At 37.9% G+C, this 26,818-nt stretch overlaps 1 protein-coding gene across 3 annotated transcripts in view; it reads right to left on the bottom strand.

The window, feature by feature from the left end:
* The window catches only part of LOC101143875 (contactin-associated protein-like 3), a 229,002-nt gene that overhangs the window by 39,873 nt on the left and 162,311 nt on the right, over nt 1–26,818 (bottom strand). For 2 of the 3 annotated variants that reach the window (XM_063696228.1, XM_063696229.1), the window contains 2 exons: nt 20,116–20,316; nt 6,505–6,661 (listed from right to left, as the gene is read on the bottom strand). In XM_063696228.1, coding sequence (XP_063552298.1) covers nt 6,505–6,661; nt 20,116–20,316 — 358 coding nt within the window. Of the gene's footprint in view, nt 1–6,504; nt 6,662–20,115; nt 20,320–26,818 lie in introns of all 3 variants that reach the window. The other variant, XM_063696227.1, reaches the window with a different exon arrangement.

Below are 26,818 nucleotides of genomic sequence, written 5' to 3'. Positions count from 1 at the left end.
TTATTAATGCGGTAGCCATTAAAAATTACCATTTCAACTTCTGTGATCATCATTTTAGCAAGATAGTCTAGTAGAGAAAATGCAATTTAATTATTTATGGAGGATGCTTGTATTTTAAAAGATCTATTTCACAGGAGCTCCAAGTTTCATTCCATCTTCAATACTGACTGTGCAAAATATTGAGAATGTGTAAATGAAATCCACATTTCAGTTTAATTAGGGCAGGTGCTATAATAAAGTCTTGTTTTTTCAGTTGTTTTGGAAAGTCTGGTGTTTTCATTCTGAGCATAAAGATAGCCAGTGTTTTTCACCAGTTTCTTATTGTTACAGGCAGATTCCCAACCTTTGGAGATCAAAATAGAAGACTCAGGATTTGTCATAGTTATCAGACTTCCTCAAAACTTCCTAATTAATAGGGACATCTCATTTTTCTTTTCTCCCTGTTATTTTCTAAAGCTTATACTATAGTCTACACTTGGAAATAGTGCTTTCATAGGTACCATAATCTCTTGCAGCAGTATTAAAAATTCAGTAAGAGAACTTTCAAAGACTTTTTGCTTTTATTTTATATTTTATTAAAATTTTTATTTATTAGAAATTCCTACGGTTCTGGAAATTGTACTTTCCTAGGAAGTGTGAAAACTTCTAAAAGCTACTACTTATTATTTGCCAGGGAACTTTATTTAAGGCAAAGTAGAGCCATAAGTTTGGGAGGTTGCAAAGAAAGCTAAAAGGGAGAAATGTTGAGTCAACTTTTTAACTTTTTTTTTTTTTCTTTGAGACAGAGTCTCACTCTTGTCACCCAGGCTGGAGTGCAATGGTGTGATCTCTGCTCACTGCAACCTCCACCCCCCTGGATTCAAGTGATTCTCTTGTCTCAGCCCCCAGAGTAGCTGGGATTACAGTTGTGCGCCACTACGCTCAGCTAATTTTTGTATTTTTAGTATAGACGGGGTTTCACCATGTTGATCAGGCTGGTCTCGAACTCCTGACTTCATGATCCGCCCGCCTTGGCCTCCCAAAGTGCTGGGATAACAGGTGTGAGCCACCGCGCCCAGCCCAACTGTTAATGATTATTTTGGGGGAGTAGGTCAGCAATAATAAAATCATTATGATCCACATCTAACACACTTAAAAAATTTCTAGATTCTCAGTTTCTGTTTAATTGCGTATCTTCTGGCCAATTCAACCTGCATTAATTACTACAGCAATACAGTATGTCTTGACAGCTAACATAACTAGTTTCTTCACTTTATTTTTCATCTTAAAAATTATCTTGCTTATCCTTTCATCCTTAATTTCCATATGAATTTTAAAACCAGGTTGCTGCAATCCACACAAGTAAAAACACTTGGCATTTTTTGGAATTTTGTTAAAATTACAGACTAATTTGAGGAGAATGTCAACTTTAAAAGATGGTATCTCAAAAGCAGCATTACTGATATTTTGGGCTAATTTTTTTTTGTTATGGGGGGGCTGTCCTGTGCACTGTAGGATGCTTAGCAGCACCCTGATTTCTAATTAATAGACACTAATATAAACAACCTTCTTCTCTGTGTGATGACAAAAATGTCTTTAGACAATGCCAAATGTCCCAAGAGTCGAAATCACCCCCGATTGAGAACTACTGCTTTAAGATACTGAGTCATACTACCCACGACAGTGGTGAGTCAATCCATTTATTTGGCTGTCCTGAATTCTCTTGAATAAGTTTTGTAATTTTTTCCATAAAAGTACTGCAGTTATTCCACAGAACTTTACATTTTTGTTAATATTGCAAATAAAATTTTTCTAGGTGTGTAATGGTAATTATTTTATGATTTTATAGAAATTCAAGTAATTCCTCAATACTGACTGACCATAAATTCAGCAAACTTACTGAACTCTCATTTTTCCTGATATTTCTTTATATTATTTTGGATTTTCTATGTAGGCAATCATATTATCTACAATATCTGCCAGGTTTGTTTCTTTTCCAAACTTTTTATCACTTACATCTATTTTATTTCCTCTTGTGTCTTTAACTGACACACACATGAGCTTTTAAAAATTATATATTCATTATTGATTACAGTTAAGAATATAGTTTCCATCATGACAATTCCGTAAAATTTGTTAAGATTCCATCCATTTACAAAATTTTTTATACTTATTCAACAATAATGTATAATACATTCTATAAAGAAATAATTTTTCCTTACTAAATGATATATGGCTGCTATGTCAAGTTTGTTAATTATAATATTAAAATATTCTTACCTGCTTCACTTACTCATTCCCAAAAATGTTATGTTAATTATTCCAGTTTTGGGTGTCAATTTGCCTTTGCATATTTGTTACTTCTCTATATATATATACACACACACACATATATATACACACACACACATATATACACACACACATATATATACACACATATATACACACATACATATATACACACACATACGTATATATATATATATATACACACACACATACTTTTTTTTTTTTTTTTGAGACAGAGTCTTGGTCTGTCGCCCAGGCTGGAGTGCAGTGGTGTGATCTTGGCTCACTGTAAGCTCCGCCTTCCAGGTTCACGCCATTCTCCTGCCTCAGCCTCCCGAGTAGCTGGGACTACAGGCACCCACCACCATGCCTGGCTAATATTTTTTGTATTTTTAATAGAGACGGGGTTTCACCTGTGTTAGCCAGGATGGTCTCGATCTTCTGACCTCATGATCTGCCCGCCTCGGCCTCCCAAAGTGCTGGGATTACAGGCGTGAGCCAAGGCGCCCTGCCACTTCTTTATATATTTTAAACAATCTGATGATACACACAAGTGTAGTAAGATCTTTCTAGTGAGTTTTATCTCAGCATTAGATAGAGTTCAAGTTTATCCCTAACAATGCTTTTCATCTTTGTCTAATACAGCTATATCTGCTTTCTTTTGATTTGTATTTACCCGGTAAATATTTTCTATTCTTTTAGTTTCAACTTCACCAAGTGCTTATATTTTATCTTTTGTAAACAAGCTATAGCTTCTTTAAAAATCCAATATGATAAAATCTAATGTCTGGTTTTTAAATGAACAGAGTTTACTCGTATTTATTATGATTATTTGTACACTTGTATGCGTTTAAACCATCTTATTTTATGCTTTTTATTTGTGGTTACTTTTAAAGACTCTAAGATAATCACACAAAAGTCCTATTTAAATTCTTAAGTAAAATAATATTACAGTTACATGTGTCATCATTATATTAGCAAAACAACTTGTGGATTTTTGCAGACAGCTGAATTACATGTTATATGTATATTTTAGAGAATATATTGGTCTATTTGAACATAGTCCACTATACATTTATACACATATATTGACTTGCAGCATAGTTCAATATTTTAAATCATTATAGTGCCTTTTAAATATATTTGTTTTTATAATAAATCTTTGGCATGTTATAGTTATTTGATAGAATATTCTTACTGTGCCTGAGGAACTGTCTGATCATAAACTTTTTTTTAAGTAATATGCTTTAGACGAGTTGCTGATTACAGGGACAACTTATGGAAAAATGGCGATGGTGTATATTAACAATACTGCCTGCCCCATTAATGGACATATGCCTGAAGAGACTTAAAACTGCTTTCACTTTACTTTCATTCCCAAATACTATTTTTATTATAAACTTCCCACCAGGAAAACCTTACTAGGCACACCTCAGTAATAGAAAATAAGTAATAAAGACTAAGATTTATGTTCTTATGTCTACACCTTAATCTAAATTATTACAATTATAAATCTTTTCATTTCATGAGACTGGTAAATTCCATTTTATAAACTGAAAAATCAATTTTATTTGAAAAATTAAAATAGAAATTGTAATTTCCCACCCCCCACCCCCATACACACCCCCACATTTACAAAACAATCTACAAGAGTTGGGATAGGATTTCAGAATGCTTATGGTCTTACTGTTGGATAGACCTGTCTACTGTAAGCTGCAAAGTAAATAAAATAAGGTTAAAAAGCAAATGACTCCACAATGCTCCCTTCTGAATGTAGGAGGGGAGTTAATTTTTAAAACCCGCTTCTCTCCTCAATTTTTTTTCCAAATGAAAGCCCAGGGCTTCTGTCACACCAGTGCAGTCCTTGACGGTGCTGAAGTGACATGGATAAGGGTGTCAGAGGACCTGCACCCACCTCAGTTCCTCCCATTCCCCTCCTCAAACTCAGTTCATGGGAGGGTCACTCAATACAGGTGGCTCCAAGTGATACGTTCCTCTGGTTACTGCCCTAAGCATACGTGAAGTCTACAATAAAGTATGCACTTAAGACTAACAGAAGGTTCTGTAACAAAAAAACAGTTGACCAGCCTGGCCAATAGTGAAACCCAGTCTCTACTAAAAATACAAAAATTAGCCGGGTGTGGCACTCGGCTGTAATCCCAGTTACTCGGGAGGCTGAGGCAGGAGAATCGCTTGAATCCAGGAGGCGCAGGTTGCAGTGAGCTGAGATCATACCACTGCATTCCAGCCTGGGCGACAGAGAGAGACTCTGTCTCAAAACAAAACAAAACAAAACGGTTAACATTCTTCGAACTAAGTTATAAAGCCACTAGCATATATGCCATTCTGGCTTTCTTGTAATAACCTGCCAATGCTCTCCTCTCTGACCTGTAGAGAATGGGGGTGGGGACAGACCAGTGAGCTGGAGGTCTTCTGAAGAGCCAGGAGCTGGAGGGCTGGAGCCCTCACAGGCAGGAGCCCCTTGTGGAATGGAGGAAATGAAAGCCTCTAGGATTGTTAAAGATGTCCGTCAAAAGATTTGAAGGTCGCTGTTTGTCTCATTAGAGCCCAAAGCTAACACACATCATCACGTTATCATACCAGACACTTTAAAATGTACATCATACAAAATATTGTACAAAACCATTTTAACTGATGGGAAATTACTTCAGACCTGAAACTTACTGGTGGCCAGATTTGAAACTATGGATCAGATCTGTTCCTGTTACTCACTGCACCAAAACTGCATTCGTCTTTAAGTAAGAGAAAGTTGTATTAAGACTGCATATCAAAATATTCAAAAAGAGTGTCTCATAAATCTGTATGATTATTTTGTAACTTTGAACTTGAGGAAGATTAAAAATAATATCCATGTAAATGTATAGTATGTATTCTATAGAAAGCTCCAGCAGATTCAAGTGAGTTTTCCCAACTTCACAATATTTTTTAAAGTGACGCAAAGTAGACTTTTTATGCCAAATAAATAAATGGACTACCATGCAGGCCAAACAACTCAATTTTTAGGAATCAAATTACTGCTTAGATTAGCCATTTTATGTCCAAATCAATTATACTGACACCTGGATTGACAATTACATTTTTTATTTATTAATTGTTATTATTATTATTAATTTTTTGAGGTGGAGTCTTGCTCTGTCATCCAGGCTGGAGTACAGTGGCACGATCTCGGCTCACTGCAACCTCTACCTCCTGGGTTAAGCAATTCTCCTGTCTCACCCTCCTGAGCAGCTGGGACTACAGGCACACACAGCCACACCCGGCTAATTTTTGTATTTTCAGTGGAGATGGGGTTTGCCACATTGGCCAGGCTGGTCTCAACCTTCTGACCTCAGGTGATCCACCTGCCTTGGCCTCCCAAAGCGCTGTGATTACAGGCGTGAGCCACAGTGCCTGGCCTAAGTTTTTTTTTAAAGCACGTACTCTACATGATCTAGTTGTTTTATGACAATGCTTTTTAAGTTGCTGACATGAACCCAAAGGTTGAAAACATTCACATATTACAAATAAAAAAAAGAAAACCAATATGCATTTCAAGAATAACCTCAAAAAGAACTTCTGAAAAAGAGGCATTGCAATCTACATGAGAAAATTGTTTCTGCTCAAAGGAAAGCTTACAAAATAATTTTCAAATTCTGGAAATTCTATGTTAGTTGTTTCAAAGTATGGTCTACAGAACAGTTGGTGCTTGAAGCTTTGCTATTGCACTGAAGATTTCAATGAGTGTGGGAAATTGTTGCTTCTACAAAATAAACACAGTCCTTTTATGCAGGACCTCTCAGAGTTTCTTGTGTTAATGTTAATTTCTAAAAGAAAGATAAACTATGCCGCATTATATCCCAAATCAATTTAAGACAAAGATTTGGAGGAATTTGCTTTTTGAATTGCCACATGAATACTACGTTAATTAATTAACTAAACTTCGCAGAGAATGATATTTGATTTCCAGTGAGTGGAAAACTTAACATCTGTTTCTCTTTTGCGAAAAATAAAAAACACATTATATAGTATTCACAATGAACTAGTAAATCTTTGGTCATAAAATTTAATCCTTAGATTAACTGATCATATTTCATCAAAACTTGTATTTCAGCTTGCTTGAACATACTTTAATCTAGTTACCTTATTGTACCAGCTTGTCTGACATTTAATTAACTATGCACAATTAAAGAATAAAAACCACATTTTTGTGCAGGGAAATCATGTGGAAATCACCATTCATTCCGGCCAGCATCGCAGTTGCAGTAATACTGAGAATCAATGCAGTTCCCCTCTAATCCACAAGTACACTTTTGAGCATCAGGCAGAGAACCTCCCCAGTAAGTGTGTGTTTCATTGGTTCTTCCAACCCACCAGCTCAGTGGGGTTCCATCTGAAAGACAAGTATAAGAAAGATGACATCTACTTTGTCCCTCACTACCACCCTCCCCATATAGCTCCCTTTACTCCCAGGTGTAAAGTGTATGTGTGAGAGGCAGAGAGAGAGAAAATGAAACTATACTTAAACACTTGTATTTTACCTCTGAAACGTTTCTTTAAGCCTAACCAATGTTTTTCCCCCAATATTTCAATATCTAGGCTTAAATGATTCCATCTATTTTTCTTCTATTAGAAATCAGTCAGTTGCATGTGATACATACTTTCTATAGAAATAACATTCAAAAAAATTCACCATTAAAATAAATACCGGAGTAATTTGCACACTAAAGATAAAATCTATTTGAAATTATGAAATGTTCATTGAGAAAGTTTAATATTATACAAAGACATTGATTTATCTCATCCCATCTTTTTGCTAACTACCTGTATATTACACATTTGGAAAGATATGGTACTCTCTGTCAGTACTTACTAATTTTTGGAGGTATTTGTTTTTGTTGCATTGTATGTCCTGACTCTTTATTTGGAGGTTAAGGAATGACATTGATAGGCTTTTCTCACCTCTGAGGTTAGAGATTTCTCATGCAAAGAAACAAAGTGCCCTGGGTCAACTACAGCTCTAACGAGTGCGCCTCCTTCTCAGCACTGACAATGATTAAATGATAGAGTCAGACACTAACTCAGATCTATAGAACTGCATATTAGGACAAGGGATGCTGTCAGGGGTTGGGAGTGAAGATTGGGGTGATAGACTGACTGCACATCACAGTAAAGTTAGGATAATTTAAAAAGCAGGTGTCAGGCCACCTATCTTAAAAAAGGAAAGGGGTCAAAGGCCACAAGTTGCAGTCATCACAGATTAGGCCATGAGGAAAATGAAATTGGATTAACTCAACCAGTTTTTTAAACATGCTTGATCACGTGGTGCTGTTTTTCAAATTTCAATAGGTTGTTACCTTTGGAATATGAATTGAGATCTGGAACTTAGCTTCTACCTTACTGCTTATTACAACTCAATTATAACTCATCCATAGATAAGATCTCTGCATTCATTACCACCACCACTATCCATCACCTGCCCCTCTGCCAAAAAAAAAAAAAAAAAAAAAAGGCAATCTGGGAAAATTTAAAGAGGAATTAGTACCAGGAATCTTTTAAAAATGTGCTAAAAGCTTGTCACTACAACGGAAAAGATATTTTTAAAAATTAACACACTCTTCTCGGAATGCCACTTTAAAAGTTATCGACTTCACCATTAAACTGTCGCAGATTAAAGAGCAAAACACTCATTATATCCTAATGTACAAGTGTAAATTTACATCTAAATCTCCCATATTCCCCATAAAGTAGTAAAAATGTATTTTTTAGAAACAGTAACAAAAAGATGTAAGTGGGTGAACTTCCAGACTGATAAAAGATCTTGTAGACTTGTCTATCCCTGCTATTTCCACCAAGTATAATGATAGATTCTGGAAATAATACAGAAGACAACCAAAGAGAATTCTGAAAGGTAGAAAGAGGAAGCTTAGGACCCCAGGACTGGAAGATACAATAACATAACTTTTTAAAAAACTCTGAATGGGCTCAAGAATAGAGTGAAAAGACAGAGGACAGAATCACTGAACTTGAGGACCCATCAATAGGCTTTATCTAACCTGACCAAAAAAGAGAAAACAGACTGAATATAAAAAGAACTGAGCCATAGGGTCCTATCAGACAATATCATCCGAATCTCAAAAAGAGAGAAGAAAGTGTGCTGAAAGAGTACTGAAAAAATACTGGCTGTAAACTTCCCACATGTGGTGAAAGATACAAACCCACAGATTTAGGAAGTTAAGTTTAAGTCCAAAAAACGATAAACCCAAAAATATTGACACCAAGATCCATCATAATTGAACTTTTTGGAAACAAAACAAAACAGAAATCTTGAAAGCAGCCTGAGAGAATAACACATTACCTGCCTGTAAAAGAACCCTAATTTGAATGATAGTAGATTACTCATCTGAAATTACAGAACCAGAAGGAATGGCATATTTTTTTTCAGGGCTGATAGAAAAGAATTGTCAACTATAAACTATATATCCAGAGAAACTATCCTTCAAGAATAAAATGGAAATAAAACCTTTTTAGGCCAGGTGTGGTGGCTCACGCCTGTAATCCCAGCACTTTGGGAGGCCGAGGTGGGCGGATCACGAGGTCAGATCGAGACCATCCTGGCTAACACGGTGAAACCCCGTCTCTACTAAAAATACAAAAAATAGACGAGCGTAGTGGCGGGAGCCTGTAGTCCCAGCTACTCAGGAGGCTGAGGCAGGAGAATGGCGTGAACCCGGGAGGCAGAGCTTGCAGTGAGCCAAGATTGTGCCACTGCACTCCAACCTGGGCGACAGAGTGAGACTCCATCTCCAAAACAATAACAACAAAAGAAAACCTTTTTAACACAAAAGAAAACTAAAATAATTTGTCGCTAGCAGACATTCCCTAAAGAATGGCTAAAGGAGGTTTTTCAAAAAGAAAGGAAATTATAACGAAGGATTCTTGGAACATCGAGAAAAAATGAAAAGAGAAGAAATATGGATAAATATAATAGACTATCCTTATCAATTTTTGAAATGACATATGATAATTGACACAAAAATTGTAATACCATATAATACTCAAGACAATGATATTTAGAAGTGGGGAAGATAAAGGGCCCAAATAGACATAAGGATTCCATATTTCATTATGAGAGTGAAGATATTTAAGTTGACTGTGGTAAGTCACATATGTACACTATAACACCAAGAAACGAGTAAGAAAATTATAAAAATTACCTTAAATGTAAATGGCTAAAATATAACAGAAGTTAGACGTTGGCAGAATCAACTGAAAAAAAAAATAACACAACGAGAAATTTATAAGAAACTCACTTCAAAATAAACATAGGCAGGTTAAAAGTAAAAGGATGGAAAAAATACACTCTGCAAAAATTAAATTTGAAAGAAAGCAGAATGGCTATCTCATAAAATAGACTTCAGAACAAAAATACTAGAGCAGGGACATTACATAATGATTTAAAAAAAATCACCAGGAAGACATAAGTGTATATGCAAGAAACAATACACCCTTAAAAAAATGAGGCAAAAATTGAGACTTCTGGTTTCCAATCTGATATGACGTTAAGAGTCTGGAAGTCATCACTCCCATTCTCACAACAAGAAAAAAGCTGCACTAACTAAAAATAAACAGTTCTTCTTACACAGTTAAAGTCACAGGGCAAACATTACTCCTAAAGCTGCAGAGACAAGTGAAAACAACATCACAGCTAGTGGAACCAAAGCAGATGGTGGAGTCTGGTAAAAGCACTTACAATGTAACTGACTAATTGATGGATACTGAGCAAGGACAAGCTACAGAGATTGAAAACTCCTAGAGTGGGGGATAGGCCTTAGAGGGTCAACACACCTTCAAGAGTTTTATCTCCAGGAAGAGCCCCATCAAGTTCTCAGAATAAAGATAGGAAAAAAATGCTCTTATGTCTCCAGCAGGCGGAGGGAAGGAGAAAACATTTTTGAAATTAGCGCAGAACATTATGTTCTCCTTAACAACATTCAAATGAAACATAATATCCAAACTGTTGGACAATAATTTTTTTTTTTTGGGATGGAGTCTCTCTCTGTCACCCAGGCTGCAGTGCAGTGGTGCAATCTCGGCTCACTGCAAGCTCCGCCTCCTGGGTTCATGCCATTCTCCTGCCTCAGCCTCCCGAGTAGCTGGGACTACAGGCACCCGCCACCACGCCCAGCTAATCTTTTGTATTTTTAGTAGAGACGTGGTTTCCCCATGGTAGCCAGGATGGTCTGGATCTCCTGAACTTGTGATCCGCCCGCCACGGCCTCCTAAAGTGCTGGGATTACAGGCAAGTGAGTCACTGTGCCCGGCCCTGTTGGACAATTTCAAACGGTGTAACCTATGTAACCCATAATTGGAATACCAGAAGTAGAAGGAAGAGAGTGAGAACCAGAAGAAATATTTAAAATAATGACAGTTGAGAATGTTTCAAAATTAATGACAGACATGAAACCATAGGTTCAGGAATCTCAGCAAACACCAAGCAGGTTAAATACAAAAAAATCCACACCTAGGCATCTCATATTCAAATTGCAAAAAATTGAAGACTTTCTTAAAATTAAAATAAAATCTTTTAAAAATAAAATCTCGAAATAAACCAGAGTAAAATAAAACACCTTACCTACATAGGAGCAATAATGAGAATTATGACAGATTTCCCTTAAGGAACCATGCAAGCAAGAAGAAAGTGAAGTGAAATATTTAAACTGTTGAGAGAAAACACACACTAATATAAAATTCTATATCCAGTAAAATTATCCTAAATAGTAAAGTAGAAATAAAGACTTAGATAAACAGAATTGAGGAAATCTTTCTCCAGTAGACCTACCTTGCAAGCCATGTTAATAGAAGTTCCTCAGAGAAAAGAAAAACAATATAGGTCAAAAACACAGAAATACATAAAGAAAGGTAGGAGCATTAGAGAAGAAAACATTTAAAATAAAATCTAGTGTCTTCTTCTTAATTGATGTAATAGGTAACAGCTCTAAATAATACTAACAATGTATTGGGTGATTATGGCTTATGAATAAGTAAAATGAATGATAATAATGTAATACAAAATAAGACAGAAGGATTGGAAATGCTGTGTTATAAAGTACCAGCACCATTAATGAAGTGGAATAGTGTTATTTGAAAGTAGACTGTTATAATGTATATTTCATACTCAAAGGCTACCACTAAAACAATGACCAAGAAATGTAATTAATATTCTAGGAGAAGTGAGGATATGGAATTATATAAAATGCTCAATTAAAACAAAAAATGTGAGAGGGGAATTCAGGAAAAGAAGAAGAAACAAGGGCAACAAATAAAAAAGAGTTACAATATGGCAAATATTAATCCAAGTACCAATAATCACTTTAAATGTAAACAGTCTAAATATACCAATTAAGAAAGCAATGGCAACAAAAGCCAAAATTGACAAATGGGATCTAATTAAACTAAAGAGGTTCTGCACAGCAAAAGAAACTACCATCAGAGTGAACAGGCAACCTACAGAATGGGAGAAAATTTTTGCAATCTACCCATCTGACAAAGGGCTAATATCCAGAATCTACACAGAACTTAAACAAATTTACAAGAAAAAATCAACCTCATCAAAAAGTGGGCGAAGTATATGAACAGACACTTCTCAAAAGAAGACATTTATGCAGCCAACAGACACATGAAAAAATGCTCTTCATCACTGGCCATCAGAGAAATGCAAATCAAAACTACAATGAGATACCATCTCACACCAGTTAGAATGACGATCATTAAAAAGTCAGGAAACAACAGGTGCAGGAGAGGATGTGGAGAAATAGGAACACTTTTACACTGTTGGTGGGACTGTAAACTAGTTCAACCATTGTGGAAGACAGTGTTGCAATTCCTCACGGATCTAGAACTAGAAATACCATTTGACCCAGCCATCCCATTACTGGGTATATACCCAAAGGATTATAAATCATGCTGCTATAAAGACACATGCACACATATGTTTACTGAGGCAGTATTCACAATAGCAAAGACTTGGAACCAACCCAAATGTCCATCAATGACAGACTGGATTAAGAAAATGTGGCACATATACACCATGGAATACTATGCAGCCATGAAAAAGGATGAGTTCACGTCCTTTGTAGGGCCATGGATGAAGCTGGAAACCATCATTCTCAGCAAACTATCGCAAGGACAAAAAACCAAACACTGCATGTTCTCACTCATAGGTGGGAATTGAACAATGAGAACACTTGGACACAGGAAGGGGAACATCACACACCGGGGCCTGTCATGGGGTGGGGGGAGAGGGGAGGAATAGCATTAGGAGATATAGCTAATGTAAATGATGAGTTAATGGGTGCAGCACACCAACATGGCACATGGATACATATGTAACAAACCTGCATGTTGTGCACATGTACCCTAGAAATTAAGGTATGATAATAATAAAATAAAAGACTGAGACTGTCAGAGTGAACAACAACAACAAAACCCATGATCCACCTGCATGTTGTCTACTGAAATCCTCTTTAAATATAAAATAGCAGGTAGATTTGAAGAGCTAGAGAAAGATATACCATGGTAACACTAACCAAAAAGAAAGCCAGAGTATCTAAATTAATTTTAGACAAAGCCAACTGCAGAGCAAGGAAAATTATCAGAGATGAAAAAGGGCATTATACAATAATAAAGGGGTCAATATAACAAGAAGATATAATAATGCTTAATGTGTATATACCTAGCAACAGAAGAGTCAAAATATATTAGGGGGAAACTGATAGAACTGCAAGGACAGAGAGACACATCCATTATTACCACTGGAGACTTCAACACCCCCCTATGAGTAAGTAAGTGACAGACTCAGCAGGAAGAAAATCATTAAGGATAGATTTGAACTGAACAGCACCATCAATCAACTGGATCTAACTGAATACTTTAGAATTCAATTAGCATTATAGAATATTTTATCTAGACACTGCAGAATACACATTCTTCTCAAATACAAATGCACAATTCATTAAGTTAAACCACATTCTAGGCCACAGAACACTTCACCAAATTTAAAAGAACAGAAATCACAAAAGGCATGTTCTTGAATCAGAATGGAATTAAACTAATAACAGCAGAAAGAGAGCTGAAATATCCTCAAATACCAAAAAATTTAAAAACACATTTCTAAATAATAAAACATGGTGAAAGAGAAAGTCTCAAGAGAAACAAAATTTTTTAACTAAGCCAGTAATTAATAACCTTCCCAAACAGAAGGTACCAAGCCCAGATGATTCACTGGTGAGTTCTATCAACATTGGAGAAATAAATGATACCAATTTTCCACAATCTATTGCAGAAAATAGAAGCAGAATGACTATTTCTTAACTCATTCCATGGGCCAGCATTACCCTAATACCCAAACCAGCAAAACCTTACAAAAAAGTAAACTGCAAACAAATATCTCTCTTGAACATGGATGAAGCAATCCTTAAAAAATATTAGCAAATTGAACCAAACAATTTTTAAAAATGAACACCACAACCAAGTGGGATTTACTCTAGATATGCCTTTAACATTTGAAAATTAATTAATATAGTCCATCAGATCAACAAGCTAAAGAATAAAAATCATATGCTTTCAGTACTTTCTGCTCAATTTTTATGTAAACTTAAAATTGCTAAAAAATATAAAGCCTATTAATATAAGAAAACTGATAGAGCAGAATGGAAAAATAAACAGATCCACAATTATAGTACAGATTTCAAAATGTCTCTCTTAGCAACTGACAGAAGTACTGGACAAGAAGTCAGCAAGGATATACAAGATCTGAACAACATAATCAACCAACAGGATCTCATTGAAATACATACAGAATACTCCACTTAAGAATAGCAGAATATACATTTTTTTTTTCAAATGCCCATGAAACATTTACAAGACAGACCATATCCCGGGGAGTCAAACAAACCTCAACATATTTAAAAGAACTAAAATCACACAAAGTATATTCTCTAAGCATAATGGAATCAAACTGGAAATCAATACCAGAAAGAGAAAAAGAAAATCTCTAAACACTTAGAAATTTTTAAAAATACACTTCTAAATAAGCTATAGGTCAAAGAATATGCTTCAAAGAAATTTATTAAAATACTTAAATGAAAATGAAACTACATGAAAAACTAAGTGAAAATGAGAATACAACATATCAAAATACGTGAAATGTAGGTAAAACTGTGTTGATAGGGAAAATGTAGCACTAAATGCCCACATTAGGAAAGAAGAAAGCCCTAAAGCCAATAATGTAAGTTCTCACCTCTAGAAACTAGAAAAAAAAGTTAACTCATACAAGCTGAAGGAAGGCGATAACAAAGAGAAGAGCAGATTTCAATAGAATTTGAAACAAAAATAATAGAGAAAATCATGAATCGAAAATCTAGTTCTAAAAAACAGTAAGATTGAAAAACTTCTACCAAGACTGACAGAGAAAAAAAAGATGAGACAAACTATGAATATGAGAAATTTAAGTGGATATCACTACAGATGCTGGAGACATCAAACAAATAATAAGAAAATACTATAAATAATTCTACACAAATCAACTTGACAATTCAGATTAATGGACAAATTTCTCAAAAAGTACAAACTACCACAATTCACCTAACATGAAATAGGTAATTTAAGTAATTGTAACTATTAAGAAAATTGAATTCATAATTTAAAATTACTGAAAAAAAAATCTCTTGGCCCAGATGGTTTTACTGGAGAATTCTTTTTGTTTTGTTTTGTTTTTGGTTTTTATTTTTGAGATGAAATCTCGTTCTGTTGCCCAGGCTGGAGTGCAGTGGTGTGATCTTGGCTCACTGCAACCTCTGCCTCCCAAGTTCAAGTGATTCTCCTGCCTCAGCCTCCTGAGTAGCTGGGATTATAGGTGTGCGCCACCACGCCTGACTAATTTTTGTATTTTTAGTGGAGACGGGGTTTCACTATGTTGGCCAGGCAGGTCTCGAGCTCCTGACCTCAAGTGATCCATCTGCCTCAGCCTCCCAAAGTGCTGGGATCACAGGCGTGAGCCACCCTGCCGGGCCTTACTGGAGAATTCTACTAAATGTTTAAATAAAAATTAAAGTCAATTTTACATAATCTCTTCCAGAAAACAGGAGACTAGAGAATGCTACCAAATTCATTTTATGTAGGCAGTATTGTCCTGATACTGAAACCAGATAAAGACAATATGAAAAAAGAAAACTACATATCAATATCTCTTATGAATTTGAATGCAAAAATATTCAATAAAATATTAATAAATCAAACACATTAGAAATGTATTTTTTAAATTATACATTATGGTGAAATAGGAATTGCTCTAGTTATGCAAAGCTGATTCAACATATCAACAGACAAAAGAAGAAATATAAGATTTTAATACCAATTGACACAGAAAAGACATTTGACAAAAATCCAATGTCCTTTCAAAATAAAAACTGTCAGCCAACCAGGAATAAAAGGGAACTACCTCCACATAACATAGGAAACAAGAATGAATGCTTTTCCCCTAAGACAGGAAACAAGGCAAGGATGTCTGCCCTCAACACTGTAGTTCAACCTAGTATTGAAAGTCTAGCTACTGTAATAAAGCAAGAAAAATAAATTAACTCCCTACAGATTGACGAGGAAGAAATAAAGCTGACTCTACTTGCAGATGACATGATTTTCCATATAGAAAATCCCAAGGAATCTAAAAAAAAAAATTAAGTTCAAAAAAGAGCTTATAAGATTAGTATGAAACAATCATATTTCATATTCTAACAAGAAACATGTAAACAAAAATTTAAAGCACAACAGCACTTACAATCAATCAAGAAACTAACTAAATGCCTAAGCATACTTATAAAACATATAATCTCTGGATGCTAAGAATTACAAAATGCTGAGGCAAGAAATCAAAGATCCAAATAAATGGAAAGATAGCTCATGTTCATGGATTGGAAGACTCAAAACAGTAAAACACCAATTTTCCCTTCATTGAGCTATTATGTTTAATGTCATTCCCATAAAAATTCTAGCAAGATGTTTGTAGACATAAACAAATTTATTACAAAATTTATACAGAATGAGGCAAGCTACAGACTTACTTAAACAATCTTGAAAAAGAAGAATAAAGCAGGAGGAATAACTCAACCCTGCTATACAGCTACCATGTTCAAGACAGCGTGATATTGGTGGAGGCATATAAATTAATGAAACAGATAAAGAATGCAGAAACAGACCCACCACACAAGTAAGTTCAACCAATTTTTAACACTATTTAAAATGCAACTCAATGCAGGAAGGATAGCCTTTTCAACAAATGGTTCTGGAGCAACTGAACATTCATAGTCAGAGAGAGTGAGAGAGAATCAACTCTCACATCTTATATAAAATGTGTCCCAAAATAGGGCATGGAATTAAAAGTAAAAGGTAAAACTATAAAACTTTTAGGAAAAAAATTCAAAAATCTTTGCACTTGGAATTTAGGGTTAGGTAAAGAATTTTTAGAATTGACACGATGTGTACAACCCATAAAAGGAAAATATGATAAAACTGAATCTCATCAAAATTAAAACTTTTGCTCTAAAAAATTCCACTTAAGAGTCGATGAATAGGCAAGCAACAGAGTGGGAAAAAATATTCGCAAATCACATATCCAACAAAGTGCTAGTATCTAGAATGTATAAAGAACTGAAAATTCAACAGTAACAAAACAAATCCAAACAATCCAATTAGAAAGTGAACAACAAAAACACATTCACAGACATCTATCTCACTGAAAACGATATACAGATGGCAAATAAGCATATAAAACATGCTCAATATTATTAGACATCAGGGAGACACAAATTAAAACCACAATAAAGATATTACTACACAGTTATCAGAATAGCTAAAATAAAAAATAGTTGCAACACCAAATGCTGATGAGCATGTGGAGGAAATGAAATCATACACTGTTGGTGGGAATGGTACAACCATTCTAGAAAACAATTTGGCAGCTTTTTATAAAACTAAGTATGCAGTTACCATATATGACCCACCAATTGCACTTTGGGGCATTAATTCCAGAGAAATGAAAACTGATGTTCACACAAAACCTGTACACAATGTTCATAAAAGCTTTATTCATAATTGCCCCAAACTGTAAACAAACAACCCAGATGCCCTTCAATGAGTGAATAAACTCTGGTATATCCATGCCACCGATTGCTAATCAGCAATGAAAAGGAACAAATTACTGATATACACAATTATGCAAATGAATCTAGAGAGGATTACACAGAGTGAAAAAAACTCAACCACAAAGAGTACATACTATATAATTTCATTTACATAACTTTCTTGAAATTTAAAAAAACCCATAGAAATGGAGAACATACTAGTGGTTATTAACGAGCAATAGAGCAATAGGAGGAATTCTTTTTTTTTTTTGAGACGGAACGGAGTCTTGCTCTGTCGCCCAGGCTGGAGTGCAGTGGCGCCATCTCGGCTCACTGCAAGCTCCACCTCCCGGGTTCACGCCATTCTCCTGCCTCAGCCTCCCGAGTAGCTGGGACTACAGGCACCCTCCACCACGCCTGGCTACTTTTTTGTATTTTTAGTAGAGACGGGGTTTCATCGTGTTAGCCAGGATGGTCTGATTTCCTGACCTCGTGATCCACCCGCCTTGGCCTCCCGAAGTGTTGGGATTACAGGCATGAGCCACCGTGCCCGGCCAAGAGGAGGAATTCTTGTGCTGATGGAAATACTGTGTATCTTGACTGTATGCATGTCAAGATTCCGGCTGTGATATTGCACTATACTTCTACAAGATGTCACCTTGGGGTGGGGGAACTGCTTAACGGCTACTCGGGTTCTCTCTGTTACTTCTCACAAGTGTATGTAAATCTACAATTATCTCAAAAAATTTTTTAAATTATCTTTTCAAAAGAGGAGAAATAGGGAAATTCTCACTGATGGGAGTAGAATATTCCATTTCTTGTGTTATTTTAGCCCCTAGCCCAGTAGTTTCCAAAAGATCACCTGGGGATTTTTTTAAAACAATTCCAAAGCCAAGCTACACTTCATTCAACAGCAATGAACTAACAAATAATTAAGTTTTGTAATGCCAACTTTAAAAAACTGGAGAACTGGGAAGGAGAGTTTCTTACTTACTGAACTTATGTAAGCTATCTCATTTATAAAAGAAACCCCATGAGATCAGTACTACACGGTCCATTTCATCAAAGAGGAAACAAAGTCTGAGAAAGATTAAGGAATGGCCTAAATTTCCACAGCTGCTAAGTGACAGACTTAGCACTTGAACTTCGAATGCAACCAGACCTTTGCTCTTTCTACTAGACCAAATTGGCTGGCAGGCATCCAGGGGAGAGAGGGATCACCCTGGGAAGGGACCCAGATGCGGACTGCACAGGTCTAGCACAGTGGGTAAGATTTAAGAGTGTGAGGGCCGGGCGCCGTGGCTCACGCCTGTAATCCCAACACTTTGGGAGGCTGAGGCGGGCGGATCACCTGAGGTTAGGAGTTCAAGAACAGCCTGACCAACACGGTGAAACCCCGTCTCTACTAAAAATACAAAAATTAGCCGGGCGTGGCGGCACCCGCCTGTATTCTCAGCTATTCGGGGGGCTGAGGCAGGAGAATCGCTTGAATTCGGGAGGGGAGGGGGTTGCAGTGAGCAAAGATCGTGCCACTGCACTCCAGCCTGGGTGACAGGCCAATCCAAGCAGAGGAAATGGTCTGGCATATTCCAGGGGCTGATTGGCCAGACGGATTAGGGAAGGCAATGCAGGTATGGGTTAGTGGATCAGCGCAAACCACCTTCAGATGACAGTCACATATCACTTTCCAACTTAGAGATTTTGTATTGAAAATTTAAGAGTGAAATTTAATTTAAGTGGCTTTATTATGCTACCGACATATACTGTTTTTGTTTTTTTTAAGACAAGGTGTTGCTCTGCTGCCCAAGCTGGAGGCAGTGAAGCAATCACAGCTCACTGCAGCCTAGACTTCCTGGGCTCCAGTGATCCTCCCGCCTATATACTATTTGGGATTGCTAAAACTAAAAAAAGAAAGGCAAATTTCAGTATTTAACTATAATTAGCAATAAAGTGCTTTCAAGAAACTATATGGAAACTGTTGGAGAGGAGCGGTGAGTCCTGCAGGGGACTGTGGGGATTCCGGAAAGGAGGAGGAAGTTGGTCTTTAACTTAGAAGACGGTTTTGATGCAGGCAGAGTTTCCAAAGCATTACTTCCATATATGAAGATTAAGGTATACATTTCTCAAGATATAATTTCAAAAAAATAAGACACCCACTGACAAAAGGTTTTAATAACCCTGGTCATTATTTCATCCTAGACCACAGTGAAAGTGGCGGGGCTGAGGAAGGGCATATTCAGTTAATCTAAAGGGAGGAAACAAACGTTCCAGGTAGATTTAGAGGAAGACTTTGAGAAGAGTAAGGAGGTTACCGGTTCCCACTGGTCTTCATGAAGAACTGTTAGACCCAGCCTGCCCTACAGCCATTATCTCCTCAGTGTGAACGGAAAGCTAAGGCATAAGTTACTAGCAAAATTTCCCTTGATTAAGAAAGGACAAGTCACTAGTCCTGCATATGAACACGCTGAACGTCTCTCAACGGTCAGGAAGGCGCTCTTGAATGCTCTTTGGTCCGACCAAGAGCGGGAAGAGAAGGAGAGAGCAGTCAGGGCTTTGAACTAAGAGCCACGGGAGGGACCCTGGCCTTTTCTCCCTCAAAGGCATCTCGCAGCCCGAGGGCCGCGCCCCGGCCCCATGAGCCCCTGTAGCCTCCAACAGTGGCGCTTACCTCGTGAGTCCGGGCGCCGCGCCGTCCCGCAGCGCAGAGCCAGCCGCTGCTCGCAGCGCTCCGCCAGGTTCACCGCGGCCCGCAGCTGCCCCGCGCCCGCTGCGTACGCGAAGGACACAGCCGAGCGCGGGTGCCCGCTGGGGGCACCTCGGAGGGTCACCGCGTCGGGGCCACCGTGCCGCAGCACTGTCCACGCGGCGTCTGCTGAGCAGAAACGGGCAAAGGAGAGGCATCACTGGGCGGCAGAGGCCAGCAGCAAGAGGCAAAGCACACCTGTCTTTTATGTGAATTAACGTTTAATTGAAATTTACATTACTGCATGTTTGCCGCGATTTGAGGAGTTGGATCTGTGTAACAATGTACTGAGCCAGAACTCAGCCTCTAAGAGAAAGCATATTGGAAGAACTGATGACCAAACTTTTGTGACGTCACGCCTAAAAGTGTATCATGTAAGCAATGACTTTTTAGTTGTTAAAACCATTTTTTTATATCAACACAAGCATGGGGCCAAACTGTTACTACCTGGACCTTTATCTTTTTAAACTCATCTGCACTTTCCTCATCTGTATGTGCCTCTATTTCTTTCATTATCGAATAAATTTATAAAAGATACATATTGGGACAATGTGACGCACATACTCACAGGTATGATAGGAAGCAGCTCTATTAAAATAAAGTGGTTTAATTATGTCAGCTTCTCCATCAGTGACCAAGCCCAGAGGAATCAGAGGCCTTGAGCTTCTAACAGCACTTTCCAGGCGGTGACCCTGAGCATCTGACTGCCTGCTGACATCATTTCTGATGTATCTCTGTCACTTGATTACTTATATTGTTTTGATGAAATAAAAACAAAATGACTCCACAATCTCAAAAGGGAAGAAGTGCATCTTGAGTTCTTTAGTGTTCCCAACAATGGACCTCCCACCAGACTTAAAGTCACTTTAATTCTACTATGCTGGTGCTGTCTGGTCCTTTAACCTCTAATAAGATGTATTTAGAATAATGGACATTTTACATAAAAATTTTCTGAACTGGAGAAACGAAGAAACATTCGTATGGGGATTTTTTAAGAACTACGAAAGAAAACAATGTGATACATTTTACCTTGAGAAATCACCCTCCCAGCCCTTCACATCTCAGGATTTTTAATGGCTTGGCTGCTAACTGTGCGTAAGACAAATTTCATAGCCTTACTGTTACTTACACACGCCTAACAACAGAGATCAGAGGAAAGAAGGAAAAGAAAACCAGCCATGCTACTGAAATATCTCTTTAGTCACAGAACCCATGGAGAGCAAAGGTGTGATATCCACAAATGAGCCACAAGTACAGAAAAAAATCTGCAAATTTAAATAACGAATGCAATTTTAAATTAAATTATCACTCCACTCACTGTACTTACCAAAGGAGGCTCTAAGTGTGCCTATGGTAATTTCAATTCCATGGGTTCTTCCTTTAATATTGCTCTATTTTTTATTTTAGATTTTCTATTTAATTTATTTATTTTTGAGATAAGAGTCTCGCTCTGTTGCCCAGGCTGGAGTGCAGTGGCGCTATCTCAGCTCACTGCAGCCTCTGCCTCCTGGGTTCAAGCAGTTCTCCTGTCTCAGCCTCCCAAGTAGCTGGGACTACAGGCACACACCACCACACCTGGCTAATTTTTGTATTTTTTTAGTAGAGACGGGGGTTTCACCATGTTGGCCAGGCTGGTCTTGAACTCCCAACCTCAGGTGATCCACCCGCCTTGGCCTCCCAAAGTGCTGGGATTACAGGTGTGAGCCACCACGCCTGGCCTCATTTTAGAATTTTTACAACCTGGTGTTACTCTGTGCACATCACCTACTCTCACCTTCAGAGTTTTCCTATCAACTGAATCAAATATAGAAAACCTATGGAACACTAAGTTGGGCATTGAAGATGATCAACCACATGCCATTTTTGGCCATGTGTTCATGATTTGTTGTACAATGGGAGAGAAATGATGGTCCGGAGTAGTTCACATAGGCTGGTGGGCAGTATGATAGATTTGCAGTCTCCCATGGTTACGATGTGATCACAGAAACGCCCTCAGTACTGAGAAGGGAACTGTTGAGAATACATCTGTAAAACTTGTTTTTCTGAAGAGTAGAATAGTAACCAGGGACATTATAGGATATGCATTTGTGTTTATAAAATTCCACTTGACTCACTTCTCCTTATATTATCAGTAGTAAAAGACCCAAAGAAGGACATAGACCATTGTGGTTTCCCTAATTGCTCATAATTTATTTCAATTGATTATAAGCATATTGGAACTGGAAAGGATCTTAAAGAGCATCTAATATAACCCTTATATTTTTCTTTTTCTTTTTTATTAGAGATAGGGTCTCCCTCTGTTGCCCAGCTTGGAGTGCAGTGGCACCTTCATAGTTTACTGCAGCCTCGACCTCCTGGGCTCAAGTGAATTGGACCTGAGTAGATTAATTATAACAGTGGCTAAATGTGGAAAGGGGTTCAGAGGTGTGGCTGAATCAGAACACACTGGAGGCTGTCTCACTAGCCCAGAAGGAGGGTAACTGTAACACGTTGATCCCTGTTCCACTCCTGTTGCTCAAATAAATATCCGACTTTGAAAATTAACCTAATTTAACTTCATGATTTTGATTGGAATTAACAGTACAGATGTTCCTCAATTTATGATGAAGTTACATCTGGATGAACTTATTATAAATTAAAAATGCATTTTAATACATGTGACCTACTGAACCTAGCTCAACCCGGCCTAACTTAAATGTGCTCAGAACACTTAAATCAGCCTACAGTTGGGCAAAATCATCTAACACAATGCCTATTTTATAATAAAGTGTTGAATATCTCATGTCATTTATTAACTACTGTACTGAGAGTAAAAAAAAAAAATAATGGTTGTGGCCAGGCGTGGTGGCTCAGGCCTGTAATCCCAGCACTTGGGGAGGCCGAGGCAGGTGGATTACGAGGTCAGGAGATCGAGACCATCCTGGCTAACATGGTAAAACCCTATCTCTACTAAAAATACAAAAAATTAGCCGGGCGTGGTGGCACGTGCCTGTAGTCCCAGCTACCGGGGAGGCCGAGGCAGAAGAATCGCTTGAACCTGGGAGGTGGAGGTTGCAGTGAGCCGAGATCGTGCCACTGTACTCCAGCCTGGGTGACAGAGCAAGCCTCTGTCTCAAAATAATAATAATAATAATAATAATAATAATAATAATAATAATAATAATAAAAAAATAATAGTGGTATGGGTACTTGAAATAGGGATGCATATGGTTTCACATAGTGAAGTCGCAATATTGTAAGTAGAACCATTGTAAACGGGGATTGTCTGCACTTAAAATTTACTCAGTATATTATACGAAATCCCCAGCATCTGGTATACCCATTCCTATACGTCCCAGAAGAAAAAAGAAAATAAGATCCACTGTGTTCTGTTGTCGGGAGCATACATATTAAGGTTATCTCTTTTAGAGAACTGACCCTTTCATTTGTCTGAGAAAATCTTTATTTCTTCACTTTTCAAGGAGAAGGTTTTGTTTTGTTTTGTTTTCTCTCTTTCACACTTTAAGTATCTCACTCCATTCTTGCTGGCACGATTTCTGAAGAGAAGTCGATGTAATACTTATCTCCTATGTAGGTAAGGTGCTTTCTTCCTCTGATTATTTTTAAGAATTTACTTTTACCCGGCCTGGGCACGGTGGCTCATGCCTGTAATCCCAGCACTTTGGGAGGCTGAGGTGGGTGGATCACCTGAGTTCAGGAGTTCAAGACCAGCCTGACCAACATGGAGAAACCCTGTCTGTACTAAAAATACAAAAATTAGCCAGGCATGGTGTCATATGCCCATAATCCCAGCTACTCAGGAGGCTGAGGCAGGAGAATCACCTGAACCCAGTAGGCGGAGTTGTGGTGAGCCAAGATCATACCACTGCACTCCAGCCTGGGCAACGAGAGTAAAACTCCATCTCAAAAAAAGGAATTTACTTTTATCTTTGAATTCTATAGTTTGAAAATATATGCCCGGTAGAGTTTTGGGGGCATTTCTCCTTCTTTGGTGTTCTCTAAACTTCCTGGATTTGTGGTTTGGTGTCTGATACTAATTTGTGGGAATTCTCAGTCATTATTTCTTCAAATATGCTTCTGTTCCTTTCTTTCTTTCTTCTAGAATTCTCTTTACACGTATGTTACACCTTTTGTAGTTGTGCCACTGTACTCAGATATTATGTTCTGCGTTTTCTTTTTGCGGGGGTGGGGTTCAGTCTTTTTTTCTCTTTGCTTTTCAGTTTCTATTGAGGTATCTCTAAGCTTAGGGATTCTTTCCAAAGCTGTGCCTGGTCTACTAATAAGCCCATCAAAGGCATTCTTCATTTCTGTTATGCTGTTTTTGATCTCTAGCACTCCTTTTTGCTTCTTAGAATTTCCATCTTGCTGCTTACATTGTTCATCTGGTCTTGCATGCTATCTACTTTATCCATTACAGCTTTTTCCATATTAATTATAGTTGTTTAAAGTCCTGGTCTGATAATTCCAGTGTCCCTGCCATATCTGACTCTGGTTTTTGTTTTGTTTTTTGGTTTTTTTGAGACAAAGTCTCGCTCTGTCACCCAGGCTGGAGTTCAGTGGCACGATCTCAGCTCACTGCAAGCTCCACCTCCTGGATTCATGCCATTCTTCTTCCTCAGCCTCCCGAGTAGCTGGGACTACAGGCACCCGCCACTACGCCCGGCTAATTTTTTTGTATTTTTAGTAGAGACAAGGTTTCACCATGTTAGCCAGGATGGTCTCGATCTCCTGACCTCGTGATCCGCCTGCCTCGGCCTCCCACAGTGCTGGGATTACAGGCGTGAGCCACCGTCTGTTTTTAATGCTTGCTCTGTCTCTTCAAAGTGTGTTTTTTGCCTTGAAATTTTTTCTTTTTCTTTTTTTGGAGACAAGGTCTTTCTCTGTTGCCCAGGCTAGAGTGCAGTGGTGTGACTATGGCTCACTGCAGTCTCCAACTCTCAGGCTCAAGTGATCCTCCCGCCTCAGCCTCCCAAGTAGCTGGGACTACAGATACATGTCACCATGCTGTTTGTTGTTGTTGTAGAGGTGGGGGTCTCACTGTGTTGCCCAGACTGGTCTCAAAACTGGTCTCAGGCTATCTTCCCTCCTCAGCTTCTCAAAGTAATAGGATTATAGGTCCAGCTGAAATTTTTTCTTGATAACCAGATGTGATGTACCGGGTAAAAGGGTAAAAGTAACTGTAACTGCTGTAAAGAGGCCTGCAGTACTACAGGTAACATGTGTGGGAAGGGTAAAGGTTCTGTAGTCCTGTGATTAGGTCTGAGTCCTTTAGGGAGCCTGTGCCTCTGGGCTGTGACCTTCACAAGAGCTTCTCAGCCCTCCCTCCCATCACCACCCTTACATGGGACAGGATGGCCAGAGGTGGGTAATTTCCTTCCTCCAGGCAGGTTAGACTCTGAAAACAAAAAAACAAAACAAAACAAAAGAAAAGAGAACAAAACACCAGTAGCTTAGGTGAAATATTTGCCCTTGAGGAAAGACCTTGTTAAGAAGAACAGAAAGCTCTGGTGTACTTCAAGACAGTTCCTTTTCACCTTCCCTTTTTGGAAGCATGAGGAGATTTTTCTCCAACATTCACTGTGAGAACCTGGTCAAGCTAGGTGTAAAACTCGCAGAAGTGTGGGGACCCTTCTTTGTCTGGGTCTTCCTGGAGGTTTTAACTCTCAGATGTGTCCACATCGAACATCCAACAATTCGTCAATTAAGTTTAGGTTTTCCTACCTTGACAACGGTTTCCCCAAAGGTTAGTGCTTGTGGAAGAAAATTGTCATTCTGTATATAAGCCCGCCTGTCTCTCCAATTTTGAGGGGCAGTGGTTTGTTCTGTGACCTCACTTCTCTGCTGGATCTAAAAAAATTGGTTGATTTTTCAGTTTGCCTGGCTTTTTACTTGTTCTTAAGACAGAGTGCTGACTTCCAAGCTCTGAAGCAACTGCTTTTTGAAGGTTATTACCATATATACATTTCAAGCTATTAGAGTAGTTTGAAATTGCACATTTTATAATCATTATTGCTTGATTTGTACAACTAGAGAATTTATTACTGGCTATAGAGCAATGCGGCATCTAAAGAGAAGGTGACATTTTCTAGGGGAGAAAAGAGACCAGAGTTTACTGATTCCCCTATCATTAGCTAGATTTTGTCAGTAGCTACTTCCCTAACCAACTTTTCTGAGCCTTGGTTTCCTCATCTTAAAATGATGACAACCAAGGTCCTTCCTGGTTGTGACTTTGGTTGAGTCTTTTGATATCCACCAAGACCATTTTTATGGGATTTCTCACTTTGCTTTCATTGTTTGAGTCAGGGGATTTTGGAGGTAATTGGTATCTTATGGCAGAACGCCTGTGTTTATCTTCAGCACATTGCTGTGCAGGTGGCTCTGAATCTTCTGAACATCCCCTGTAAAGTTTTACTATTTTTTGGTAATCTTTGCTAAGGCACTTTAAATGCCCATGTAATTTCAGTTATTTGTTTCTTTTTCCTTGATGCTTGCTGACCCATTTGGTTATTGTCCGAATTTATGAAACTTTTGAAACCTTTTGTCAGCACAATAAATGAGAACAGTTTATTCCAGATTTCCACTTTGCGGAGAGTTGGAAGAGCTAGGTGACAACAAATTTCTGTAAAAA

Source organism: Gorilla gorilla, chromosome 13 (assembly GCF_029281585.2).
Source record: "Gorilla gorilla gorilla isolate KB3781 chromosome 13, NHGRI_mGorGor1-v2.1_pri, whole genome shotgun sequence".
In the NCBI taxonomy this organism is placed as follows: Eukaryota; Metazoa; Chordata; class Mammalia; order Primates; family Hominidae; genus Gorilla; species Gorilla gorilla.
This window is presented reverse-complemented; position numbering and strand designations above follow the sequence as displayed.